Source organism: Panthera pardus, unplaced genomic scaffold (assembly GCF_024362965.1).
Source record: "Panthera pardus isolate Hobbes unplaced genomic scaffold, ASM2436296v1 HiC_scaffold_16, whole genome shotgun sequence".
NCBI classification, from domain to species: domain Eukaryota; kingdom Metazoa; phylum Chordata; class Mammalia; order Carnivora; family Felidae; genus Panthera; species Panthera pardus.
Window position 1 is genome coordinate 119,723,971 of NW_026526721.1, and position 26,357 is coordinate 119,750,327.

At 33.2% G+C, this 26,357-nt stretch overlaps 1 protein-coding gene across 4 annotated transcripts in view; it reads right to left on the reverse strand.

The window, feature by feature from the left end:
• U2SURP (U2 snRNP associated SURP domain containing) overlaps positions 1-26,357 on the reverse strand; it is a 53,407-nt gene that overhangs the window by 12,252 nt on the left and 14,798 nt on the right. Inside the window, exons 5-24 of one of the 4 annotated variants that reach the window (XM_019438690.2) lie at positions 25,732-25,846; positions 25,127-25,260; positions 22,429-22,496; positions 21,754-21,848; positions 21,636-21,671; positions 21,463-21,545; positions 20,034-20,199; positions 19,640-19,851; positions 18,663-18,706; positions 15,465-15,569; positions 14,211-14,277; positions 13,970-14,133; positions 12,470-12,632; positions 11,984-12,063; positions 11,225-11,312; positions 9,875-9,997; positions 5,263-5,419; positions 4,447-4,542; positions 3,704-3,770; positions 732-891 (exon numbers count right to left, since the gene is read on the reverse strand). In XM_019438690.2, the coding sequence (XP_019294235.1) occupies positions 732-891; positions 3,704-3,770; positions 4,447-4,542; positions 5,263-5,419; positions 9,875-9,997; positions 11,225-11,312; positions 11,984-12,063; positions 12,470-12,632; positions 13,970-14,133; positions 14,211-14,277; positions 15,465-15,569; positions 18,663-18,706; positions 19,640-19,851; positions 20,034-20,199; positions 21,463-21,545; positions 21,636-21,671; positions 21,754-21,848; positions 22,429-22,496; positions 25,127-25,260; positions 25,732-25,846 (2,223 nt within the window). Of the gene's footprint in view, positions 1-731; positions 892-3,703; positions 3,771-4,446; positions 4,543-5,262; positions 5,420-9,874; positions 9,998-11,224; positions 11,313-11,983; positions 12,064-12,469; positions 12,633-13,969; positions 14,134-14,206; positions 14,278-15,464; positions 15,570-18,662; positions 18,707-19,639; positions 19,852-20,033; positions 20,200-21,462; positions 21,546-21,635; positions 21,672-21,753; positions 21,849-22,428; positions 22,497-25,126; positions 25,261-25,731; positions 25,847-26,357 lie in introns of those variants that run through there. The other 3 variants (XM_019438676.2, XM_053903750.1, XM_019438695.2) reach the window with 3 other exon arrangements.

The following is a 26,357-nucleotide window of genomic DNA, read 5'->3' on the forward strand; positions in this document are numbered from 1 at the left end:
TCATCACTTTGCAACAAGGAATAAGGAAGGTTCCCATTACAACAATACCCTTCCCTCTGATAGGTCTCCTTTTGGTAATTTAAAAAAAAAAAAAAAAAAGGTATTAAAAAGGACAGGGGACCGAGGGAGGGAAAAGTCAGGTTGAGACAGTTTGGACTCATTCCCATAAGTTTTTCCCCCTTCTTACTGCTAAGTCTCACTTAATGTCTGCTCTCCCCACTGAAATAAAATGCAGATATAACCTAAAGGTGCCAGAAAATAGCTCGCTTTTCCTCGTTACATACTATGTACACTCAAATGTAATAATTTTATAATGCCAGTGTAATCTATTCTTAAAATCAATATCTTCAAAAGATCTCCCATGTGCCAGGCACTGGATTTATGATGATGAACAGACAACAGACATGGTTCTTTCCCCTCATGTAAATCAGCACCTAGTAGGGACTCGAAACATTAAACAAGCAAGCTAAAACAAAATAAAACACACACCACAGTACATGTAAAATAACGAGAGAGGTAAATAGGGAGAAGTAAGCAAATGCACAAGTGTAAGAAAAGGATAGCAGGAGAGAAGAAATGCTTGAACTAAGAGGTCTGTAGGAAGTCAGCTGGTATGAAGGTTTCTAGGCACCGAGAAAATGCACAAAGGAATGATGCCAAGAGGGAGCCTAGGTCAGCGGAAAAGTGAAAGAAGGCCAGTGAAATAGTTTCAACTTCACTGAAATACTGACCTCAATTTCACGAAGTTTAGCTCGTTTTTCCTCACTCATTTCAGAGTACTTAGAAAACTTAGACTCCGTCATTTCTTCTTTGATTGGATTAGAGTACAAATGATGTTCTTCTGATTTGGAACTCTGAGTATCTTCTTCATCCTCACTTTCTTCTTCTTGACTTTGGAAATAAGCAGAATATATCGTATGTCAAGACAGAAAAAAATGTTACATTTTACAGTTTGGCTTTTTTTATTTTTCACTGTCTTAGTCTGTAAATAGTGTTAACAAAACAGGACAATTCATCACTAAAACGTTTTTATAAAATATTTTATCAAATAGAGAATTCTATAAAACTCTTCTGTTTCTTCCACATAAAAAGTTTGAGCTTCAACATAATCATTTAAAAACAACTTCTATGTTACCTACAACATTCTACAACTTTCCTTGCAGTGTTAAGTCAAATGAATAATCAATGATTCCCCATACTTTCCAGTTCAGAGTGATTTCAGAACACTTCATGTTAAAAAGGCCAAATGTTTACCCTTTTTTCAGCAGAGCCTATACACTAGAAAATACATGAGTCTGTGTCATACATAGTTAAGAAACAAGGTAGTAGGTAAAGACCTTATCTGATTAGTACATAATCCCAGGAATAAATGTGTAAATTTTAAATATTATCATATATTAGTACTCAATATCATAGTTGATTCTGAAAATTATACTGTTAGAATCTATGTCAGATAAGAAGAAAATGAAAAACTAAGGGACTACCATGGTAAGGATACAAAGAGGAAAAATTCTCCTATCCTTCCAGAGCAATACAGTACAAAGAGGCAGGCAACTATTGTAAAGTTGGTCTTGTTTATATGTTTTCTATATATAGAGAAAGGATCTAGATGACTAGATACCAAACATTAACCATATTATTTACTTTTAAAATAAGTTATACTTGATAATTTGAGACACATATTTATTTTATGATTTCTATTTTAATTTTGCAGTCCCTGAGCAGTCCATTCTAACTGGTTTTGATTTTAGCTCTTAGTTACCAGTTCTAGGTAACCAGGACTTATTCTTTTAAAGAAATGGAAATTCAAGTCTATAAAACCATACAGAATTCATCATAAATGAAATTAAATTACTATTTGGAAGTTTTCTACAAAGAGTAGTGCTATGTATTTTTTTAATCACTTTTCTGCCATAAAAAGTAATTACTAGTTTCAAAAAAGCATTTTGGATTCAGCCACTAGAGAGCAGTAGTGAGGCATAAAAAAATTTCAAGGACCAGAAAGTTGTATGTGAAAATTATCTTTGCCTTGCTTTATACTTCCATAAAGCTATTTTTATGTTACCGTGATTTATTTAGAGCTCTTAAGGAAAATAAAAATTACATTTCCAGTGATCCATGCCTCACTGTATTCTACTGACTCTATTCTCACTGATTATTTTACTTTCAACACTGAAATGCAGTCATAATCCAAACATTAACACTAATATCAAATTTACACAAAACAAGTTAATACCTATAGAAACAAAACAAACTGAAGAAACATTTGAGTTCTGCAATGGCCTTTTATACCCTTCCTTTCCCCTAAATTAATTATCTCATGAATTAACACATGTATTTTAAGCCAGTGATGCTACAATAGTCAGAGATGTTAATAATGTGGTACTGTAGACATTAAAAAGGTTAAAGCACTATTTTAAAGCAAACTGGACTATCCCAATTCCTGTATTCTTCAACAGCCTTGGAGAGGTATTTCCATCAGCAAACCACATCTATATTTTGTTAATATTCCATCATCATCATTGCTGACTTGTTCTGATCACACCAATGTTTCTGGAAAGACATCACTGATGCGAAGTTTTCCTCAGTATATCAAACTGTGTTCCCACAATCACATTTCTTTAACAACAATCTAAATGCTACTAATATCCATTTACTGAATCCATACAATGCCCAAACTGTGCTGGGACACAAAAGGGACTTTTTCCCTTTGTTCACTCTTCCATTTGAGAAGGATAAAAGAACAAAGATTTTTTTCTTTCTTTTTTGTTTTTTTTAAGCAGAAACCTCTGCTTTGTGTTCTTGAGGTCATCTGTTCTCCTATTTAAAAAGAATTAATTTCCTTTGCAATGATTTAAAAAGCTGTCAGGTTCTACCTAAAATCTACCAATACAAACTTGCTGGAGAATATGGGAGCAAGATTCCTATAATCGCATTCAGTATGCAAAAACAATCTTGAGGTGATTACCAAAAAGCAAAATTTGAAATTATAATTTCTCTACATGTTAAAGGAAAGCTTTTTTTAATTCATTCTTAGTTCTTCTGAGATGTTTACATTTTTTTTTTTTATGTTTATTTATTTTAAGAGAGAGAACGAGAAAGCTCATGCAACCAGGGGAGGGGCAGAGAGAGAAAAGAAGAGAATCCCAAGCAGGCTCCACACCCAGTGCAGAGCCAACACAGGACTCGGGGCTTGATCTCAGGACAGTGAGATCACGACCTGAGCCAAAACCAAGAGTGGAACTTTTAACCAAATAAGCCACCCAGGCACCCCTGTTTACACTTAAATAACATAACAGAATAGCCATAATGCACTGCTTTTCTTAGCAATGTACAATCCAAATAAAAAGCAGCATAACTTCCCATTCACATTTTAAAAATCACTTTCTGTAAAGCCAAAACAGTATTTCATGACAAAGATTTGAAATAAATGCAGCTGACCATTTAGTAACTACCAAGTGAGAATATATAAACCTAGCATTGAAAAATCAACTCAGAAGCAAAGTGAAACGAGGTACATCAGACCAGAAACCAAAAGCTCTTTATTCACTGGAAAAACAATGAAGAACTAAAAATGATCCTCCCAACAAGGTTTTAAAGAGTGAAATTTTCCTCTTCACTATTATTTCAAGCATACCTCTTAATGAAAAAGGGAGCTTATATGTAATAAGAAACTGAGTAAGTTCAAAACTTAGATTCTTACTTTTGATTTTCTTCTTCTTCTGATTCTTCATGCTGGTCAAATAACTCCCATTTAGAAGTTGTTACAGCTAAAGGGAAGGAAAAGGATGTAATTCCATTAAGGTAAATTAGCATTTGCAGTAGTATAGAAGCCCAGCTCTAGAATTCAAAGTTTATATTACAGAAATTATCTGCCAATTATCTCTTCTTTGAAAACCATTTCTATGTGCTATATTTCTTTCCTCACACCTATGCTATAATTTTATTCAAATTCATGAGGTGACAAATAATGTTATCATTTTTATTTGTGTGCTGAATGGTTAAGATTTATTCATTAGAACCTACAAATATTAACAATTACATATTATAAGCACTTAAGGACACGAATCCAAGTAAGTATGAAAGGCAGGTCTAAACTGCGTCTAAAAAGTCAAGCATTATGGGAGGATCAAAGCCTGGTTTCTCTGAAACTGACCTCTAAGTAGATTTCCAAATAGGTGTAACTTCCATCTACATTTTCTACTGAAATGCCTTACCCTGAAAGGTATCAGTGATTTCTTTGATTACTCGCAAAGCATCCAAACTGAAAGATGTACGAAAATTGTAACAACAACCATAATGAAAACTTAGCCACTAGACATAAAATATAGTAACTCCAGGTCTTAAAGTTGAAATGTTGTAAAACATAAAAAGAACACACACACCAATAATTGATTTTAAGTACTCAATTTTCTAAAGCTTAATATTTATTGTACTTTTACTCACCCTGTGCTTCTAATTCAGATTCATCTACAGCTTCCCATTTTGATGGGGCAACTTTAAATATGGGCTCATTCTTCTTGGAGTCTTCAGTTGCATCCACTAATGAGGAAGGATAAGCCATTAACCCCTACTACTAGAGGACTTAAAGAGTTCACGGGTATTCATTCTATTATTAAAAAGTAAAATAAGGCCACATATGGACTAATAATGCTAGGGTCAAGAACAAGGATTATGACTAATCTAATTCTCTACACCTGAGGTCCGATGTTTAAACACAAATACATCAATACAAAATATACAAGTTATTATGATTTCAAGCAAATGGAGAAGTTGGGGCAGTAAAAAAATCTTTAAGGTCTTTACCTAATCACTATTTAAACTATACAATTCTTATACTGTTTAATATTTTCATGCAATTCAAATATACTACAGATTCTGTATACACCCTATGGCCAAAAGTGACTTTAGGCATCTAAGAAACATGAACCCATAAATTATGAATAAAAACAGAACTGACAAAACAAGGCATCTAGGATTATGAGTATAACTGAGAACAAGATTGTGCCTATAGTTTTCATGACAATTAAGACAAAAAGAGAAACTTACTTATACGAGACTATCCCAATAAAGATATGTGACTAGAAAGAAAACCTTTTTCTTGGCAGAGTCAAATGTATTATTGGTATTTGAATTTTGAAAAGTCAGAAATAAAAGACAAATTAAAGACTGATACCTTAAACTTTTTCCATATCCACATGTGTGGAAATTAAAGTTTTGGAATCAAACTTATTAGCTCATCAGTTTGAAATTTGAACTTACAAGGCACTCCATCAAGATCATCATCAAGACTCTTTATAGGGACTCCGTCAAGATCATCAATGGGAGTAGCATCAATAGGAATTCCATCCACATCTTCTAGAGGTGCACCATCAAGCTCTTCCTCAATGGGGGCACCATCGAGGTCATCTGGTACATCCTACAGAAACATACGTACTTGCTGTAACATTTTCCTTTACTAAAGTCATATTGCTATAACTAGGATATACTTCATCCTCCTGTCTGACAAAGAAGCAGTCATTCTTTCATTATTTAAGAAATATCTACCAAGTATTTCTTGATGCCAGGTACCATGTAAGGCACTGAGGATACAATAATAAACAAAAACAAGTTTGTTCCTTTGGTCCCTCAAGTAATAGGTCTTACTAGAATTTTCTGGGAGACCAGGGGGTAGGAGGAAGCAGGCAATCATAAAATCACAATATTCAAAGAACTGTGACTATAATGACTGCTACAACAAAGAGGCATATCATACTATTCAAATGTATAAGTAGGTTTCACCTAAAGCGGTCTGAGAAGACTCAATGATACTGAGTCTTAAATTGACATCTGAAGGATCTCAGGTAAACAGGAGATGTTTCAGAGAGAGGCAAGAATATTTACAAAGGTTTATGGTAGAAGGAAACGTATACTTAAGAAACTGAAACAAGGACCATGTGCTTGGAACAGGGGGGCTAATTAGAATCTCATAGGAATGAAAGTGAAAAGATAACTGGATGAGGATGGTAGAACTGAGACAAAGGATTCATGAAACAATGATGAGGTGAAAAGCAACAGAATCGTGATGAACAGAATCTGCTACCATTGTGGTGCATCTCTTCATGTGCATATTTACTTATATAGCTACTTTAGTTTAATAAAATTAAATCATGCAATATATATTGCTTTATTAGTTCCTTTTTTCAACTAATGCATCATGTATCTTTTCATGTCATCAAATTAAAAAAAAAACCAAAACAACAGTGATCAGGGGGCACCTAGGTGGCTCAGTTAAGCGCCTAACTATTGATTTTGGCTCAGGTCATGATCTCATGGTTCATGATATCAAACCCCACATTGAGCTCTGCGTTGACAGCACGGAGCCCACTTGGGATTCTCTCTCTCTCCCTCTCTCTGCCCCTCCCTGTGGTTTCTCTCTTTCAAAATAAATAAATAAGCATTTTAAAAAAGTCATCAGAAATCAAAAACTACATGGAGACAAATGAAAATGGAAAAAAAAAAAAAAAAAAGTCCAAAATCTATGGGACATAGCAAAAGCAGTTCTAAGAGGGAAGTTTATATCAATATAGGCCTACCTCAAGAAACAAGAAAAATATCAAATAAACACTCTAACCTTACATGTAAAGGAATTAAAAAAAGAACAAAGGCCAAAGCTAGTAGGACTAAAACAGATGAGCAGACACAAACAAAATAGAAACTAAAAAAATTTTTTTTTAAAAATCAATGAAACCAAGTGCTGGTTCTTTGAAAAGATAAATAAAATTGATAAACCTTTAGCCAGACTCATCTAGAAAAAAGAAGATTCAAATAAATAAAATAAAAAATGAAGGAGAAATAACAACCAATACCCCAGATATACAAAGAATTATAAGAAAATAGTATGAAAAAAATCATATGCCAACAAACTGAACAACATAGAAGAAATGGATAACTTCCCAAAAACATTCAATCTCCAAAACTGGAATCAGTAATCAAAATAAAAATCCAAATTAAAATCCAGGACCAGATGGCTTTCCAGGTGAATTCTACCAAACAATTAAAAGAGTCAAAACCTATTCTTCTCAAACTATCCCAAAAAATAGAAGAAGGAAAACTTTCAAATTCATTCTGTAAGACCAGCATTATTCTGACACCAAAATCGGATAAAGACATTAAAAAAAGAAAACTACAGGCCAATAACCCTGTTGAACACAGATGCAAAAAACCTCAACAAAGTATTAGCAAACCAAATCCAACAATACATTAAAACAATCATTCACCATAATCAAGTGGGATTTACTCCTGGGATGTCAGGATTGTTCAACACTCATCAATCAATGTGATACATCACATTCAAAAAAGGACAAAAACCACATGATCATCTCAGCGGGGGCAGAAGAAGCATCTAACAAAATACTATATTCATTCGTGATAAAAACTCAGCAAAGTGGGTTTTAGAGGGAACATACCGTAACATAATGAAGGACATATATGAAAACCCACAGGCTAACATCATATTCAATAGTGAAAAACTGAAAGCTTTTCCTCTAAGAACAGGAATAAGAACAGGAATAAGACAAGGATGTTCACTCTCAACACTTCTATTCAACATAGCACTGGAAATCCTAGCCACAGCAATGAGGTAAGAAATAAAAGGCATCTCAATAGGTAGGGAAAAATAAAACTATTTGCAGATGACACAATACTATACATAGAAAACCTTAAAGACTCCACGAAAAAAACTCTTAGAATAAATGAATGCAGTAAAGTTGTAGGATATAAAATATACAGAAATCTGTTACATGTCTATACACTAATTACAAAGTAGTAGAAAGAGTGCTTACAAAAACATTCCCAATTACAACTGCACCAAAAGCAAAAACTACCTAGGAATAAATTTAACCAAGGAGGTAAAATACTTATATTCTGGAATCTATAAAAACTGATGGAAAAAACCAAAGATGACAAAAACCAATGAAAAGATATTCCATACTCACGGACTGGAAGAATTAATATTGTTAAAATATCCATACTACCCAAAGCAGTCTATGGATTCAATGCAATCCTTATCAAAATAACCAATAGCATTTTTCATAGAACTAGAACAAATAATCCTAAAATTTGTATGCAACCACAAAAGACCTCAAACAGCCAAATAAAATAAGAACAAGACAGAGGTAGGACGATCCCAAATTTCAAGATACCTACAAAGCTACAGTAATCAAAACCATGGTACTGGTCCAATAATAAACACATGATCAACAGAACAGAATACCCAAAAATAAACCCACACCTACAGAGTTAATCTACAACAAAGGAGGCAAGAATATTTAATGAAGAAAAGACGGTCTCTTCAATAAATGCTGGAAAAACTGAACAGCTACATGAAAAAACCAAAATGGACCACTTTCTTACATCATACACAAAATCAATTCAAGATGGATTAGAGACCTAAATATGAGACCCAAAACCATAAAACTCCATAAAACAGGCAGTAATCTCTTGGGCACTGGCCTTAGCAACGTATTTACAGATAGGTCTCCTCAGGCAAGGAAAACAAAAGCAAAAATCAACTACTGGAACTACACTAAAACAAAAAGCTTTTGCACAGAAAAGGAAACTCAACAAATCAAACAGGCAACCTACCAGAGGGAGGTGGTGTTTGCACATGATATATTCAATAAGGTATTAATATCCAAAATATATAAAGAACTTATACAACTCAACACCAAAATGAAACAATCCGGTAAGTGGGCAAAAAAGAACCTGACATACACTTAAAAAAAAAAAAAAAAAAAAAAAAAAAGATATACAAATTGCTCAACAGACACATGAAAGTAGGCTCAACATGAAAGTAGATCATTAAGCATCAGGGAAATGCAAATCAAAACCACAAGGAGACATATCACCTCACACCAGTAAGAATGGCAGGTATCAAAAGGACAAGAAATAACAAGTGTTGGCAAGGATGTGGAGAAAAGGGAACCATAATGTACTACTGGTAGGAATGTAAACTGGTGAAACTACTGTAGAAAACAGTATGAAGATGCCCCAAAAATTTAAAAACAAATACCGTATGATCCAGTAACTCCACTGCTGGATATTGACCCAAAAAACCCCAAAAACACTAATTCAAAAACATATATGCACCCCTATTTTTATTTCAGCATTATTTACAATAGCCAAGATATGGAAATAACCAAAGTATCTACTGACAAATGAATGGATGTGGTATACACATGTACACACACACTACTCATAAAAAGAATGGATTCTTGCCATTTGTGACAACAGAGATAGACCTAGAGAGTATTATGCTAAGTGAAATAATTCAGAGAAACACAAATACCATACGATTTCATTTATATACGGAATGAAAAAACAAAAACAAAATAGACTCTTAAACACAGAGAACTGGTAGTTGCAAAAAGGAAGCAAAAAGAGATTAAGATGTACAAACTTCCAATTATAAAATAAATAAGTCACAGAGATGAAAAGTATAGCATGAGGAACATCATAATATCGTAATAACATTGTATGGTAACTACACTTATCATGGTGAGCATCAAGTAATGTATAGAATTGCTGAATCACTATACTGTACACCTGAAACTAATATAACATTGTATGTCAACTATACTCAATAATTACCAAAAAAAAAAAAAAAAAATGTGGAGGTGCCCAGTTACCCAATTTTCACATAAGGAAACAAAACAGAGAATTACTATTATACATAATTTCCTCTCCTGGGCTCCAGCAATTCCAGGAACAAAAATCCACAAGTTAGTGGTAAATACTAGGTATTTTTCACAAAGAAATACTATTCACATCTGTAACATACAGCATCCCCAGAAATCAATTCTAAAATAATCAGACAAATACATTGAGTACCTACCTCTGTTTCCTTTTCTTCAATAATATTTACAAGTCCTAAGAAAATATTTTGTAGTTTGATCAAAAATGGTTCTGGATAAATTGCCCAATCCTCCCATGCTCTGAAACAGGTCATTACCCGTTGCTAAATAAACAGGAAAAAGACAACAAATTATTATTTTAGGGCAATGTCTCAAACTTCATCTCATGAAAATGACCATCACGATTTGCTGTATTTCCTTTAAACCAAGATTCTTGATAAAAAATAATTTAACTATCATTATATCTTTAAAAAATCAATGTCACCTTCTAACTAAAAGGGAATTAGAAATAAAAATAATGAAAAAGAAACAGTAACTATTTTGTTCTTGACCATCTAAGATCAATGCCCCACACCACAAGTGGTACACGAGGCCACAATCTGGGAATAACTTAGAAATTTATGACAGTTAGATACCAGGGTAGCCAAGTTTTGACCCGAATTCCTTTATGGTCCAATGAAGTACTTTCTTGATTCTGGATATACTTTTCTCTTCCCATCCCTAAACCTTTCTACAAGCTCTAATTTATAGTCAAAATTTTTAAATGTAGTTGTTTAAATTCCCTAATTGGTAGGGTCACTGGGCATCTTCCCAAGTTAAAAATTTCCTAAAAACAAAAAGGAAAGAAAAAAAAAAAGTTGGTTTTTTTTTTAAGTTCATTTATTTTGAGAGAGAGCACCAGGGAGGGGCAGAGAGAGAAGGAGAGAAAGAATTCCAAGCAGGCTCCAAACTGTCAGCGCAGAGCCCAACACGGGGCTGGAATCCACACACCTGTGAGATCACGACCTGAGCTGAAATCAAGAGTCAGACACTTAACCTACTGAGCCACACCCAGGCACCCTCCCAGAGCTAAAAATTTCATTCCATGAAAAGTCTTCCTCCCATGAAAGTAATATCTATTTATTCCATTATAAGCAAGATTTTTTGTTTGGCTTTCTTAACACTGACCTACAAAGAAAGAGGTTATAAAAAGTAACTGAATACATTTTCTAAGCATGAATAACCAAAATTATGTTCCTATTCCAGCCAAATTATATATACCATTCTAAAACAAGTGATATTCTGAATTTTTTGTGGAAAGACTAATATGTAAAACATTTAAATAAAATACTTCAAACTTAATACCGAACAAAACAACACTAGATAAAATATTTCAAAATTTCAGATATTTCTGATACTGAAGATAAAATGGCAGTAAATCTTAAAACAATAATTTCTGAAAGATGCACATCATGTCCTATACTTGTCCTATGTACTTCTCTAGCCCTCCAATGTGCTTGCCAGCCCCTACCCCCCGCTTAACACTAGGGAAAAAAATAAAATAAACATACCTTAAAGTTTTCAGACTGTAAATGGCCTTGAATTGTACGATAGGTAGCATTGAGGTCTGAAAATATCTGACATAACTTTGTTTCAAAACTGAAATTCAAAGAATATAGATTTATGATAGAATTTATTTAAAAACCCCCATTCTACTTCAGCATGCTAGCAAATGAAAAAAACTCTTAAACTCAAAAAAAGAAAAAAAAACCTCATAGATTAATCAAGTAACTCTTCAAAAATCAATAACTAGATGTCTAAACTCTTAACACTGAACTCCTTATTCTGTATGGTTATGGCAAGAATTAGTTTCCTTGATAAACAAGGAACTTTACATTTATGATACATTAAGTTACCTAAACTGACCTCTGTTTTATATTAGGAAAAGTTAAGTGACTTGTCCAAGGCAAAAAAAAACTGTTAGATTGAACAGCTAGATTAAAACAGTTCATGTTCTGTCTTTGGTCTCTTCCTTTATGCCTTCCATTATTTCTATTGTTTCTGTTTATTTACTACACAACTGGCTAAATATGCAATAGAAATATAAAGTTATTTTTTAACGCTTATTCTAGTGTAATTTATCAAAAAATATGAAAACTTTGAAAACACTTAGCTTAAAGTGGATTAATGAATGCAACCTGATTTTTTAGAAAATTCTATGAACTATAAAGAAATTCAAATTAATTAACATTAACAAAATAATTCTCTCTTCTGAATTCCTTACCCTTAAATATTATTTCAGGAATATCAGCTTACAACATTATACTTACAATTTTCTATAATATGAAGCATTGGCAACTTTGGCTGAAGAGTTATACAAAACATCAGAAACCAAATATAATCTGGCAATCTAGAATACCAAAAGATAACATAAATGAGATTAAAAATAAAAACGAGCAGCAAATAATATAGCTAGAAAAAAATCCATATTGAAATTTTTTGCAATTAGTGGCATAAGGCTAATGTTTAGCTATAACACTCACAGCTAATTAGAAGGGTTATAAGAAATTCAACATTCCTGAAGCCACTACTTTGGCAGGGATAAAATATGTAACTCATTTCTATTTCAACCGGTTGATAATCTGCACATCAATTAACATAACAAGTTTCCCAGACAGAAGGAAAATAAGACTGCATAGGAAAGATTTCTTCAGTCAAGTTCTTCATGTAAAAAGGAAACCAATTTCAATCCAAAATGAAGTCAACTATTATTTCTCTTTTACTTAATGTTCCATAAAGAGAAATTATGCCCATACCTTTTTAGGGAGGGGTGTTTTTAAGATGGACAATGACTCAGTAATGCAATCCACTATTTCTTCAGCAGCTTCAGCATTATTAAGACAAAAAACCATTGCATCTCCAATATCATTTTTCCTTGGAGTTAACCCCCTCAGGATTTCTTCTAATTTGTCCCTCTGTCTGAATACAAATGTTTTTAACATAAATATTTATAGACATAAATTTCAAATGCCATTATAGTTTCTGCTCACAAACTAATTTCTTTAAAACCCACTCAGATAAAATTCTGAAGACTAAATTGTGTTAAGTCTGATTTGAGTCCCCCAAATACATTACATTTCTTTGAAGAACTTACATGGGGGAAGAATACTTTCTCATAAATAAATAATTCAGTGATTTTTAGTTTTCAAATAAAGTAAATTTTAAATTATGGGCATTTATTTGCAAGAAGTGTTTGTGAGTGTCCCAGTCCCATTATCCCATTACAATGGAAAAAAGCCTTCATGTTCTTCACTTTCTTTTGAAGGAAGTCAGTTACTTTAGCACTTCTGCATCAGATCACAATAGGCTAAAAGCAGGGGATGACAAACTGTCTGTAAAGGATCAGATAATAAATATTTCAGGCAATGCAGATCATATAGTCTCTCTAGTAGTTACTCGACTCCACTGCTATTAACACCAAAGCAACCATAGACAACAAGTTAAAATGAAATAAAAAGAAAAAAAAAAAGGAGGGGAGAGGTCATGATTGTGTTCTAATAAAACTTTATTTACAAAAACAGGAGGCAGCCAGATTTAGCCTATAGGCTGAGTTTGCAGATCCCTGGAAAAAATGATGAAAATACATCTTAAGAAGCAAATAGGCTTCAAAAATATATAGCTCTCCACTAGCAAATGCTTTCACAAACAATGAATCAATGCAGCTAGCATTAAGATTTACTCTACACAGTTGAGTATATACTCCTATATGCCATAACCTCTTAGCCAATTTTCTTCCATGAGGACCTCCTCTTAATATTTAATAGCTGTATTTGTTTCTGCTTCTTAAACCAGTCTAACTTCACTGTACCCATAATGACTGAGCACTGATAAATATGTTTCCATGGTGGCCACACATTGTAAACTCTTGTGGAAAGGCTTTGAATAGTCAACCATATGATTTCACAAAGCTCTACAGTAATTTTTCCTCTTTAATGTTGCATTCAGAGAGGCAAGAATTCTAAGGGTCCCAATATAATTTCTCTAAAAACCACAAGTATTCCATTGCTAGAGAATCATTGCTTAAGAGACCATCACTACTCTTCATCAGTAGGAAGAGACAAAGGTCAATAGAATACATACTTATACTTACCGAGATATTTAAAATTACAAAGCAATACAACGTTGGTATTCTAAACATTCACAAGTAAAAGAAACAATTCACATTTTAGAGTTAACATCTTAATAAGATATTAATTAAAGCAATTATTAAAGTGACTTTTCTGAATATGTTAACAGAAAAGGAAAAAAATTCTTACTCTTCCTTAAGTGCTCCCTTTTTACTAGGCTCCTCTACAAAAGCTTCTGTTTCTTGTTCTTCTGACATCCCATGCAGGTATGGATTTAATGGTGGTGGCCTCCAAAAAGATCCATTTTTGAACATACGAAAATCTTCCGTCCGCCACTTAGTCGGAGAATCTCCCTAATAAATGTACAGAATGTTATTAGAACGGTGAAATATTCAGAGTCAAAATTAACAAAGCGATTGATTCCACTTGCCTGCAGAATAGAATAAAGCTTCCACCTATAGTAAACATGGGCTGGTGTCTGGTTTTCAAATAAGAATCTAAAACAAAACAAACACAAAAAACAAAAATTAATCATATTAAGTGTCTTCAAGTAAATATAAACAAATCAGAACTACTACTTGCCTATTTCATTTAAAATAAAAACCAAAAGCAAAGATCCCTGAAGAAAAATACTTACCCATTGCCTTCTGCCATCTATCCCCTTCCTCACCCTAGCCCCCAGACAGCCTTTGTGACTAATGTTAGTACTCAGAAGGTATGTATACATCTTACAATCAATTTTATTGAACGCTTACATGTAGGCTATTGTATCTGGCAGTGGAGAGATTTTCCAAAAATAGAAATTTCAAAAGCAGTGTATTTTAAAGACTTAAGAGTGTTAAATGAATGCCTTAGATACCACAGCTATTCAGAAGATAAGCAATTTTCTATAAATCTCCATTATTCTACTATATCTCACTTATGAAGGACTTTCATTGAAAAGCACAGAGTATTTTCCTCCTAGAGACTGCTAAAAAACAATGTTACGCAGTTAACTAAATCAAAATCAGATGGAAAACTGATCCAAGTGCATCCTATTCACTATAACTGTCTTCTCATCCTACGACAAAAATAACCCCAAACTTCTAGAACTTTATTCTTGGAAATATTTTTAATTCCAAAAAACAAAGGTTTTTTGTTTTTTTTTTTTTTAAATGTTTATTTTTGAGAGAGAGGGAGAGGGAGAGAGAGACAGAGCATGAGCAGGGGAAGGGCAGAGAGAGAGGGAGACACAGAATCTGAAGTAGGCTCCAGGCTCTCAGCTGTCAGTACATAGACCAATGCGGGGCTCAAACTCACAGACTGCGATATCATGACCTGAGCTGAAGTCAGCCGCTTAACCGACTGAGCCACCCAGGTGCCCCTAAAAGTTTTTTTTAAACGCACACCTGAGGACAAACAAAATGTGGTTTATACAGGCAATGGACTATTATTCAGCTTTAAAGGTAAGGAAATTCTGACACATGCTACAACATGGATGAACCTTGAAGACATTATGCTAAATGAAATAAGCAAGTCTCAACAAATACTGAATGATTCCACTTATACAAGGTAGTCTGCACAATAATATGAATGTACTTAACGCCAGTCAACTATACACGTAAAAATGGCAAAAATGATACATTTTGTTATATGTATATTTTACCACAGTAAAAAAAATTTTTTTAAAAGAAAAAAAGCACACCTGAACATAGGATTGTTGATTTCTCTGTTCATAATCATAGCTTCAAACATTGGCCCTTCACGTACAACAAACTCTATCATTCGATGTATCAGGGCGAGTAAATTCCTACAACAACAACACAGTTAAAGAAAATGGATTCAGACCTACCACTACATAAAACTATACTTGTCCTAAGTTACTATAATTGTGCAGAGAAAGATTATTCTGCTGACTAATACAAAATTTTATACCAAAAAAATAACCTGGAGCATATGTTAATGCCTTCCTTGTGCATTAAGAGGGAGCGGGATAATGGGGACAGGGGAGTTGGAGGGGAAGGAAAGGAGAAGGGAGGGTGGGAAACCACAACACAGCTTCTTAGCAATAAAGTTTTAATTTTTTAAATGCCACTTAATTTTATTTTCAAAATGCAAAACATTAAATTATGAATCACAACTAATTGGAAAGCTGCAAATATATAAAATCAGTAAACTCAGAGCTTACATGTTATCATAGCCATCTAAAAACTTACATACTATCTCAGTTTTAAAAGAAAATATTCCTAAACCAAGCACTTTTGTGGTGGTATTGAAACGTTATATACATAACTATAATTTATAAAAAAGCAGAACTATTTAACAAGTTTAAGGCCTGATTTAATAAAAAATCCATCCAACTCCTGTGCTTTTCTGGTACACATATAGCAGATGGAGTTTTTATTGAATCTGACCTTTAATGAGGCAACATCCCTTTGGATCACACTTTAAACTAGTTCACACCACTCATGACATGTATAATTCTGCCTGCATATTATGACTCAATGAAGCAATTATATTGCCAAAGACTTAAATGGAGTCCGCTTTCCAAAATATTCCAAAAACAGGGACATGGTGAGATGCTTTTCCCACTTTTCAAAACAATTACTTTCCAATATCTAAGCCAAAAAGAAACTTGTAACTTTTTAGTACATTTTATTGGTTGGGCTCATAGAAAATCTTTATTTTCAAACTCTAGGTCCTAAAATCATGTGATATATAACACTATTTTAGACATTGATTACAGCATCAAGCAAAAATGACTCAGCTTATTATAAGCTGCTTTTGATTTCTCACTTCACCAGTCCCCCAAACATACAGAGTTGGCAAATAATAATTGGGAAAAGCAAAAGGATATTGGCTCTTGGTACAAGGCACACACTAAATTACACCTTTAGCATTCCCAGCTCAAATTAAGTTCATATAATTGCTAGAATATGAATAGAGTTATAGAATAAGACAGATTTTTTTGGCTCTATAAAGCACTGCTTCAGAGTACATAAACAGTAAAATAATTTATCTCATGGTCATTATAATTATTTTCTTACAGTTTTCAAACAAAACTACTTAAATGGACACTAAAATTTCAACATAGTGAAAAAAATTAATTTTTTTGACCTTTTTAGATCAAAAAAATTATATGAAAGTTTAAATCTTTAATAAAGGGGAAACTATATTTAAAACTATTCATTCAACCTCAAAATTGTTAAAACAAAAAACCAAAAGCATCAATTTTAAATCTAAAAACTAGTATTAATAGTTCTGCAAATATGCCGTTCTTGACATCCAAATAAGAATGTATTCTTGGCATCCATACAGCTAATGATATCATTTTGAGGGAAGGGAGATAATGTAAAGTTATGATTCAGTTCCAAAACTCCCACTGGTATGTGCCAAATTGAAGTGGAGGGAAATTTTATGTGGATATCATAATATATAAAATCAATTACTAGGGGGACAAATGCTATACATCCAGAAACTTATACGAATTAAGTCAAATGCAACTTGACTTGAATATTATAGATGAAAAATGGTTTAGCAAGTTTAAAACAAAGGATTCACTGTAATGGTGAGTTAAGACTTTTCAACAAAATATTTACTCAAAATTTAGTTTTGAAATAAGCTGAGCCACATGTAAAGCTACTACTGGATATATGCTTTTTAAATGCTACAAAAATACTTTCCTGTGAGTGCTTTTTTATCAGTGGAAAAAAAACCCACTATAGTTTTAAATAGGCTTGTAAACTGATAAAATCTATTTTAGAAAATTTAAAGTTTAAAAATATTTAAACATTTCATGTGATTATTTAAAATCAAAATCTGACAATTAGTTTGTTGCTAACCCGAATTCAAGATTATTAAAGAATTGTAATCACACAGCTTTTTCCTTAAAGATTGTGTATTTAACATCATTTTTAAAAGGGTGACTTTTCTATCAGAATGAAACAGTGTAGTACAAAAAGAGGATATATTTTAAAGTGCATTATTTTATTTTAAAATGGCAATTATCTTACTCTGGGCAATAACAACCAAAAAAAAAAAAAAAACCAAAAAATTGTCTCTCAGTTATAATAAAACCACATTTATTGGAGTCGATCGTACCAATGTCTGGTCAAAAACTGTATACTTTCCCAATCCATCCCATGATGTTTTCCTGGTCCCCCGCTGCCGCAGACAGTTCAGCTGGTGTTGCTCACCAAGGCCAATGTCAAAGAGAATTTGGTATTCTTTTGTGTTCATTTATTATTCAACCAGTGTTGTGTTCCTGTGTTTGGGAAAAGGCTTAGCTTGACTGAGCAAGAGCATACCTAGAGCATGAATTCTTCTGCTTTATCATTATGTTGAAAATGAAAAAAAGGAAGAAAGGAAAATAAAAGAATTCCAAATACCTTTGTTACCATGAAAAAAAGTTTCTAGTATGTTCAGTGTTCATGAAATGAATTGGTAGTAATTCCTAATCAATTAGAAAAAAACCAAAGCTATGCCCTTCAGTAAGGAGAACTCAAACTAAAGTTGCGTAAACACAGATCATTCAGGAACAAAGAGAAAAAAAAACAGATGGGTCAAAATGTAACATTATACACAATTTAAGATACATTTAAAATACTATTTTCCCATCACAATAGTCTAATATTATTAGACTAACAACTCCATATTAAATCTATTGAACACCTTCTAACTACTAAAGCTATAAAATCCCCTACATTGGTAACAATAAAAACAAAAAGATAAGGACATAAAATTGCAAAGTACACTAAAGTTAGTCACATATCCCCCCCAAAAAGTACTGGGAAGGAACCATTGCTCAGTCAAGATATTACCTTTTCCTCAACACCATTTTTTTTTAATTCAGAAGGGGATATTGTCTATATTTAGATCAGTAATAATAAAGAAAAACATGTACCTTTCTGTTGGGATAACCACTTTGACTATGGCTTGCGACAGAGTCTGTATATGAAGTCACATCAGATAATAAACATAGAATATGTGAGTATTGTTAACAAGTAACAAGCAAAAATATACATAATGCATTGAAAACACTACACATCTAATCACAAGTTTTGCAGGCAATGACTGCATTTGAAGTAATTATACACTAAGCAATTACATAAATGCAAATGGATGTGTTCAGTGAACAATAAATGTTCACCAAATGCAAAGAATCAGAACATTCCTGCCAGAATGCACATCAATGCACTGAAATAGGTACTACACTGAGAATTATCAGATAAAGATTTTAATTTGTGAAATAATTAACTGTTTGCCTCTGACCATACAGTTTGCTACTTTGTTCCCAAGCCTTTAAAACCAGCCCTGTCATTTTAAGTGTAATTATTTCATAATAGAACCAACAAATTCTTATAAACTTGAAATTAAGTTGGTTTTATGTTTAATAAAAAGAAAATACTCACCCTTTGCTTTTACTAGAGTAGTTAACTGTTTTTTTAAAAAAAACCACATATGCTCTCAAATACTCTAATGCCTCAGACCTTGAGAATTAAATTAGCTAGCAGCCATCCAAACAGTTTAACTATTTAGGTCTTTCTAATTGAAAAGTCACTTAACCAAATACAAAGTATCACTTTCTCAGAACAAAGTTAATTTAGATATTGCACTTAAGCAAACCTGGATACAATAGTGGACAAAGGAAAAAAAAACTTAAGTGGTCAAAAAAGGAATGGTAGCCACAAATAAAAATATGACCTAGTATTTCAATACAGGGTTTCCATGGGCTAAGGCAGGGAACACATCTACTTATTTCTTTAAGAGTTGCCAAACAAAATTACACACACATTTTCTATAAAATTATTGAAAAGAAATACTACCACAGATTTAGTATTTACAAATTAGATGCGGCCCTATGTACATTTTTTAAATTACCTTCTCAAAATCCTCCTTGTTTTTAGGTGGCGGTAACATTGGAGCATTGGGGTTTTTTAACCTCTCTCTAGGCTGCGCATTAAAAGGCAGTCCTGATGGAGGTGGGGGAAGCGTATGTTCCATCATAGAAGGCGGAATGTATATTGGATGTGGAGGAATAGGCACAGCTTTACCCCAACCTAGCTTCATTTCAAAAGACATAATCATCTTTCCTACAAAAAAAGAAAAGAAAGGTCACCCTGGTAACTCTCAAAAGAAAATAAAAGATGACTGATAATTTGAATTAATTTTAACCTTTCCATTTCTGGTCTATTTTTCCCCTAGAGTTTTCGTAAGTATTTCCAGAACGAGAAAAAGTCTGAATTCTATTAAGAGACAATAAAAACTTTCTTACCATTTAAATTTTTTAAAGCTCTTTCAGCATCTCTTCTATTCATAAAGGCCACAAAGCCACAGTTTCTCTCTCTTGCTCTTTCTTCATCAGTTCTAGGCCACATAATTTTCACACTGGCTAATGGTCCAAATCTTCCAAATTCTTGACACAGCATTTCTTCATTCATCTATTAAAAAGATTGAGAGTTTTTTGGTATGCGAAAAAAGGGAAATTCTATGCAACAGAAAGCAAAGTAATCGTTGCAAACTTAACAAAAAGACATTTTAATGCTACAATTTTCCATTCAAGTACTAGGACCTCTATCTATACAGGTAAAATCTTGCCCTCATGGGACATTCACAAATCTTTTCATACCAGAAACACAAATAAGTGGTCAGGGTGAAGAGGCCGATGGCTAAAGAAATCAGAAGTACACCTCTACATCCCCTCTTGCTCCTTTTAAGATCCTGCATCTAAAATAAGCTGTTTTAAAATTTAAAAAAAAAAGGGGGGGGGCGCCTGGGTGGCTCAGTCAGTTAAGCGTCTGACTTCGGCTTAGGTCATGATCTTGCGGTTCGTGGGTTCGAGCCCCGTGTCGGGCTCTGTGCTGACAGCTCAGAGCCTGGGGCCTGTTTCAGATTCTGTGTCTCCCTCTTTCTCTCTGACCCTCCCCGGTTCATGCTCTGTCTCTCTCTGTCTCAAAAAATAAATAAACGTTAAAAAATAAATAAAAAAATAAAATAAAATAAGCTGTTTTTCGGCAGTGATTTCTTTAGGCATTTAGCAATGTTTTTCAGGCAGCAGTGATTATCGCATTTAAGAAAAGGAGAAAATATATGTTGGTGATAAAAGAAAAAAAAAAATCTAATCACTTTTTCTTTTTCCAGCACCCTATGTAATTGCTAGAGAAAAGAGAAAATGGTAAATACACAATGAGGTCCAAACAGATGTAACTTTTAAAAAGAGCATGTTATTTATTACAACCACTACATTCCTCATAACACAAGTAACACTAAAATGAGGAAAAGAATTAAAATATAAAAGACAGGCACAAATCACTAGTTTGCTATTATGAAGAAAGAAAAAGGAAATACATTATTAAGGAAGCAAGCTATGCATCAGAAGGGGGTAGTCTCAAAAGAACATTGTCTAGCACTGGTCATATCCTATTTTGATAAATAATAAAATCAGCACATAGTAAGACATTTCAAATTCAGATAGTCCAGTTACAGAAAGAGTACGAGGTAAACCCTTAAGAACTGCAGCAAGATAATTCAGCCCATACCAGTTAAGACTTAATTTTATAAGGTAATTTTAGAGACTTCAATAGTCCCTAAGGTCCATCAAATTTTCTTATTTTAGATTCTTGACTTTATTTTATTGATAAAGCAGTTTTCTTCCATAATTATAAAGAATACAAGTCAACATTCATCTAACTTTCTAATATTACCTGTGGATTAATGTTTCCAAGGTATAAATTAGTAGTGCTTGGATCTCCTACATCATGTGAGCCAGGTGCATAATCATCAAGAACTAGGACAAAGAGGAAAAAAAAATTATAACCTGCAAAATACAAAGTATGGACAATTTTTATTAGTTAAAAAAAGCAAAAAACTGTATTACCACCAGATGATCTATTTCTTCTTGAAGGCGCATCCACTTTAAAAGGGGAAAAGAAAACAATTCTTAGTTTTTAGAATAGTTAATCACAACTATAAACATTAAAAAAAATGTCACTTACTAGAACGACGCTGACCATCAGAATCTGACTGAGGAGGCTCAAATCGGCTTAACCTGCCTTTTGTTTTATGTCTCTCATCACGCTCTTCCTGAATTCTGTTGAAAACATTTATAATCACTAACAATGAGCCAAAATTTGTTCGTTCACATCTGTTAAGAATACAACTTACCCAGGTACCATGTTCACAGAACTTGAAATATTTGTGAATAATTAAATGCCAGTACTAACAACCGAGATCAGTGAGTCCCATAGCTATAAGCCATGAGCAAATTTCTGCTATGTCAAACAAGCATTAGAATACAAAGCCCACTTCCAAGGTGGAAATTCAACATCAAGACCACAGAATTTGTTCTTTCTTGGTTAAGTTTGCTCACTCCTCACCCATATCTCAGTGACTACATTGTTTCCACTGCAAACAGGACTCTGGACATTAAATACTTAAATACTATCAATTGAACTGCATCTACATGATGTAACCAGCCCAGGTGCTGGATGAAATGCTAATTCACTTTCAAACATATCCTAAAAAAAATCACTATAATATCTAAAACAACCTCATAGTAGGTAAGCCAGTTTAGTGGTAACTAATCAGTAAACTACATTCTTCATACCTGCATCTCTAAGCCAATAATGCAAAATACCTATGATAGCTGTTCTCCACACTATAAAACTTACTGTTTCAATTCTTCTTTGAAGAGTTCCAAATTGCTTTTTTTCTTTTCTTTCTCCCCTTTCTTCAGTGGCTATGAAGGATATAACAAGTTATACTTCATACAAAACAAGATTAAACAAAACGAATGGTTCAATAATCAGATCGTTTTAAATAATTTTTATTTTAGTGCCAATTATGTTCGAATTATTTAAATTACTTCTGTTTTCACTGCACTTCCTTCCTGTTCTCTTGAACTAAGAATTTAACAATTATTAAAGCAATTAAAGAAAATAACAAACTACAGTCTTAAAGTAAAGGACTCGCTAACTTTATCCCCTAAAAGCCTGGGATAATTAGGCCTGAATATTGTTAGAGAATAACAGGAAGCAAAACTAATGAACATAAAGTAACTGAACTGCCAACTAAAGTACCATGAACAACTACCAAAAATATGCCCTTCTTCAAAACAATCACTGTAGGAGGACTATGAATTAGTAAAACAATGAGTAACATCTTTGGAATTCCTCTTTTAAAACTGCTTTTGAAATCCCTCTCTTAGAAGTGCCAAAATAACACAATGGAGAAAAATAGCCTTTTTTCACAAATAGTGCTAGAATATCCATATGCAAGAAAAAGTGAAGTTGAACTTCTTCATGCCATACACAAAAATTCACTCAAATGACTCACAGAAACTAAACTGAAGCACTAAAACTATAAAACTCTAAGAGAAAAACATAGGAATAAATCTTCATGACTTCATGACTTTGAATAAGGCAATGATTTCTTAGATATGACATCGAAAGCAAAAGCAACATACAAAATAAACAGATAAACTAAACTTCATCAAAATTAAAAACTTTGGGCTTCAAAGGACACTATCAATAAAATGCAAAGACAACTCACAGAATGGGAGAAAACATGTGCAATTCAAATAGCTGATAAGAGACTTGACTCCAGGAAGTGTAAAATACTCTTACAACTTAACAGTAAAAAGACAACAAGAAGCCCAATTACAAAATGGGCCAAGGAGCTAAAAAGACATTTCTCCACAGAAGACTACAAATGGATGATAAACACATAAAAAGATGTTCATCATCAGGGAAGTGAAAATCAAAATCACAATTAGCTACAACTTCACACCCACTAAGATGACTAAAATAAATTTTAAAAATAGACAATTTTAACAAGCGTTGGTAAAGATGTGGAAAAATTAGAACCCTCATACATTGCTGATGGGATTATAAAATGATACAGCTAATCTGGAAAACAGTTTTGGCAGTTTCTCAAAAGATTAAACAAATAGTTACCATACAACCCAGAATTCCATTCCTAGGTGTATGTGTATGTAGGGATATAAAATACATATATCATATACTTGAGAACTGAATATGTAAGTCCACAAAAAAAGCCTACCCACAAATGTTTATAGCAACATTATCCACAATAACCAAAAAGTGGAGACAACCCAAATGTCAAGTGATAGATGCATAAACAGTATGTGCTATATCCATAAAATATTATTCAACCATAAAAAGGAATAAGGTACTAACATGTGCCAGAACATACAGATGAACCTTGAAATATTATGCTAAGAAGCCAGAAACAAAAGGCTACATGTTGTATGATTCCATCTGCATGAAATGTCTTAAACAGGCAAATCCAAACAGATAAAAAGGAGATTAGTAATTGCCAGGGGTTGGGGATGACTAAAATAGGTATAAGGTTTCTTTCTGGGATAATAAAAATGTTCTGCAATTAGAAATTAGTGATTTTTGCACAATTGTGAATATAATTTAAAAAATAACTGAATAATTTAAAAGGGTAAATTTTATGGTATGTGAATTATATCTCAATTAAACTGCTTTTTTTCCTTTGCATCCAGAGCTATTTTAGTCATGCAAGGAAAGTCAGTGTCACCTTTCAATGTAATCATATTTCTGCACCAAGTATGGTTCCAAATGACGTGACCCATATCTATATACCAACTACCATGAAAAATTCATCGAAAAATAAAAATTTTTCTAATACCAAGAATACTTAAAAGAAAGTGCCACTAGGTTGACAGTATTTCCAAATAAATACCAAAAATGTTCTAGGCAAAAGATACATTATTGGAATACGTAAGTTTTCCAAAGTTAACTGCCACTACACATGCTGGTATTATTTAAATACCTCAGTTTAGAACTGTTTAAAAACAAAAATCCCATTACTTTTTATTTAAAATACAGTCAACTTTTGGGGTGCCTGGGTGGCTCAGTCGGTTGAGCGTCTGACTTCAGCTCAGGTCATGATCTCTCACTCCGTGAGTTCGAGACCCGCGTCGGGCTCTGTGCTGACAGCTCAGAGCCTGGAGCCTGTTTCAGATTCTGTGTCTCCCTCTCTCTCTACCTCTCCCCCATTCATGCTCTGTCTCTATCAAAAATAAATAAACATTAAAAAAATTTTAAAAATAAATAAAATACAGTCAACTTTTTACTTGCAGTATGCAATGAGTACAGTAACACCAAATGTTTATCGCTCAAAGAACATAAGAATATCGTCTAAATGTCCTACTCTAATTTATTATCTCTTCTCTAGAAAGATTAAGCAACAAAACTCAACATCTATTCCAAAAATAATTATAAACAAGAAACCAAAGTCCTGCTTACAATGGAAGTACTGAAATATCATTGGCAGTGTCATCTCTGAACATATAAAGCCACTTATTTGATTATGACTTACAGGTTTTTTGGTTTCTATGACAAGAAGAGATGGTGGTCTTTCATTGGATGACTGATTTGGAGGATTTTTTTGATCTGCAAATCTTGAAGACGGCTTATAGATTTTACCTCTTTTTTCATCTGTTTCATGTTCTTCTGAAATTTAAAATACTAAGCTTCAAAACTAATTTTCAAAAATAATTTCATATTATTTGATCTTTTATTATTTTTAGTTAAAAATAAACAAAAATTAGGAAAATGTGTTTAGCACTGATATACTAGTGACAAAATATGAAGTTAAGTTCTTATTACCACCTTACTCTCCAACAAAATACTAATTTAATCATTTTATAGTGAAACTATGAAATACATTAAAATTTTTGCAAAGTGCACTGCTGTCTTCAACCTTGAAAGGCACTAAATATTTTTAAAACTTCTCTGGCTCCAATTTCTCTAACCCATATCTGGCCATTTATTTTGCTAATTAACGATTAATATCAACACTAGAGGGTGCTGATAGAAAGAAAATGTGAAATTCTAAAGACAACAAACATCTTTCATAATTACCTACAGTCATTCTACTAGGACATTTTGGATTTGCTCAAGGACTGTAATATTCATACTAACCTTTAGCTGCATTAACAACACCTCCACGCACAAATGTCTTCACTTTATTACCATCACTTCCTTCAAAAGCAGCAAGAAATTCCTCATAAATCTCAGCTGCTGCCTTTTCATCTTCCTAAATATACATGAAAATAGTATCACTTAATATGAAAATTATTGTACACAGGGTAAGACTCATCAAGTAATAATGTAAACAAAACCTTTCCCTTCACTGGGAAAAGCAGGTTAGGCAGTCCCAATAAGTAATAACACCTAATCTTTAGTAGGTATTAGACATTAACATTGAAACTGAAAGAGACTTTGATCCTTTACTGGCAATTTGTGGAACCAGAAAAAGACCCCCTAAGTAAATCTGTTTAGAGACAGCAGGAGTCAGGGGCGCCTGGGTGGCTCGGTTGGTTAAGCGTCCGACTTCAGCTTAGGTCATGATCTCACGGTCCATGAGTTCGAGCCCTGCGTTGGGCTCTGTGCTGACAGCTCAGAGCCTGGAGCCAGTTTCAGATTCTGTGTCTCCCTCTCTCTCTGCCCCTCCCCTGTTCATGCTTTGTCTCTCTGTCTCAAAAATAAATGAATGTTAAAAAAAAAAAATTAAAAAAGAGACAGCAGGACTCAAACTGTATGACAAC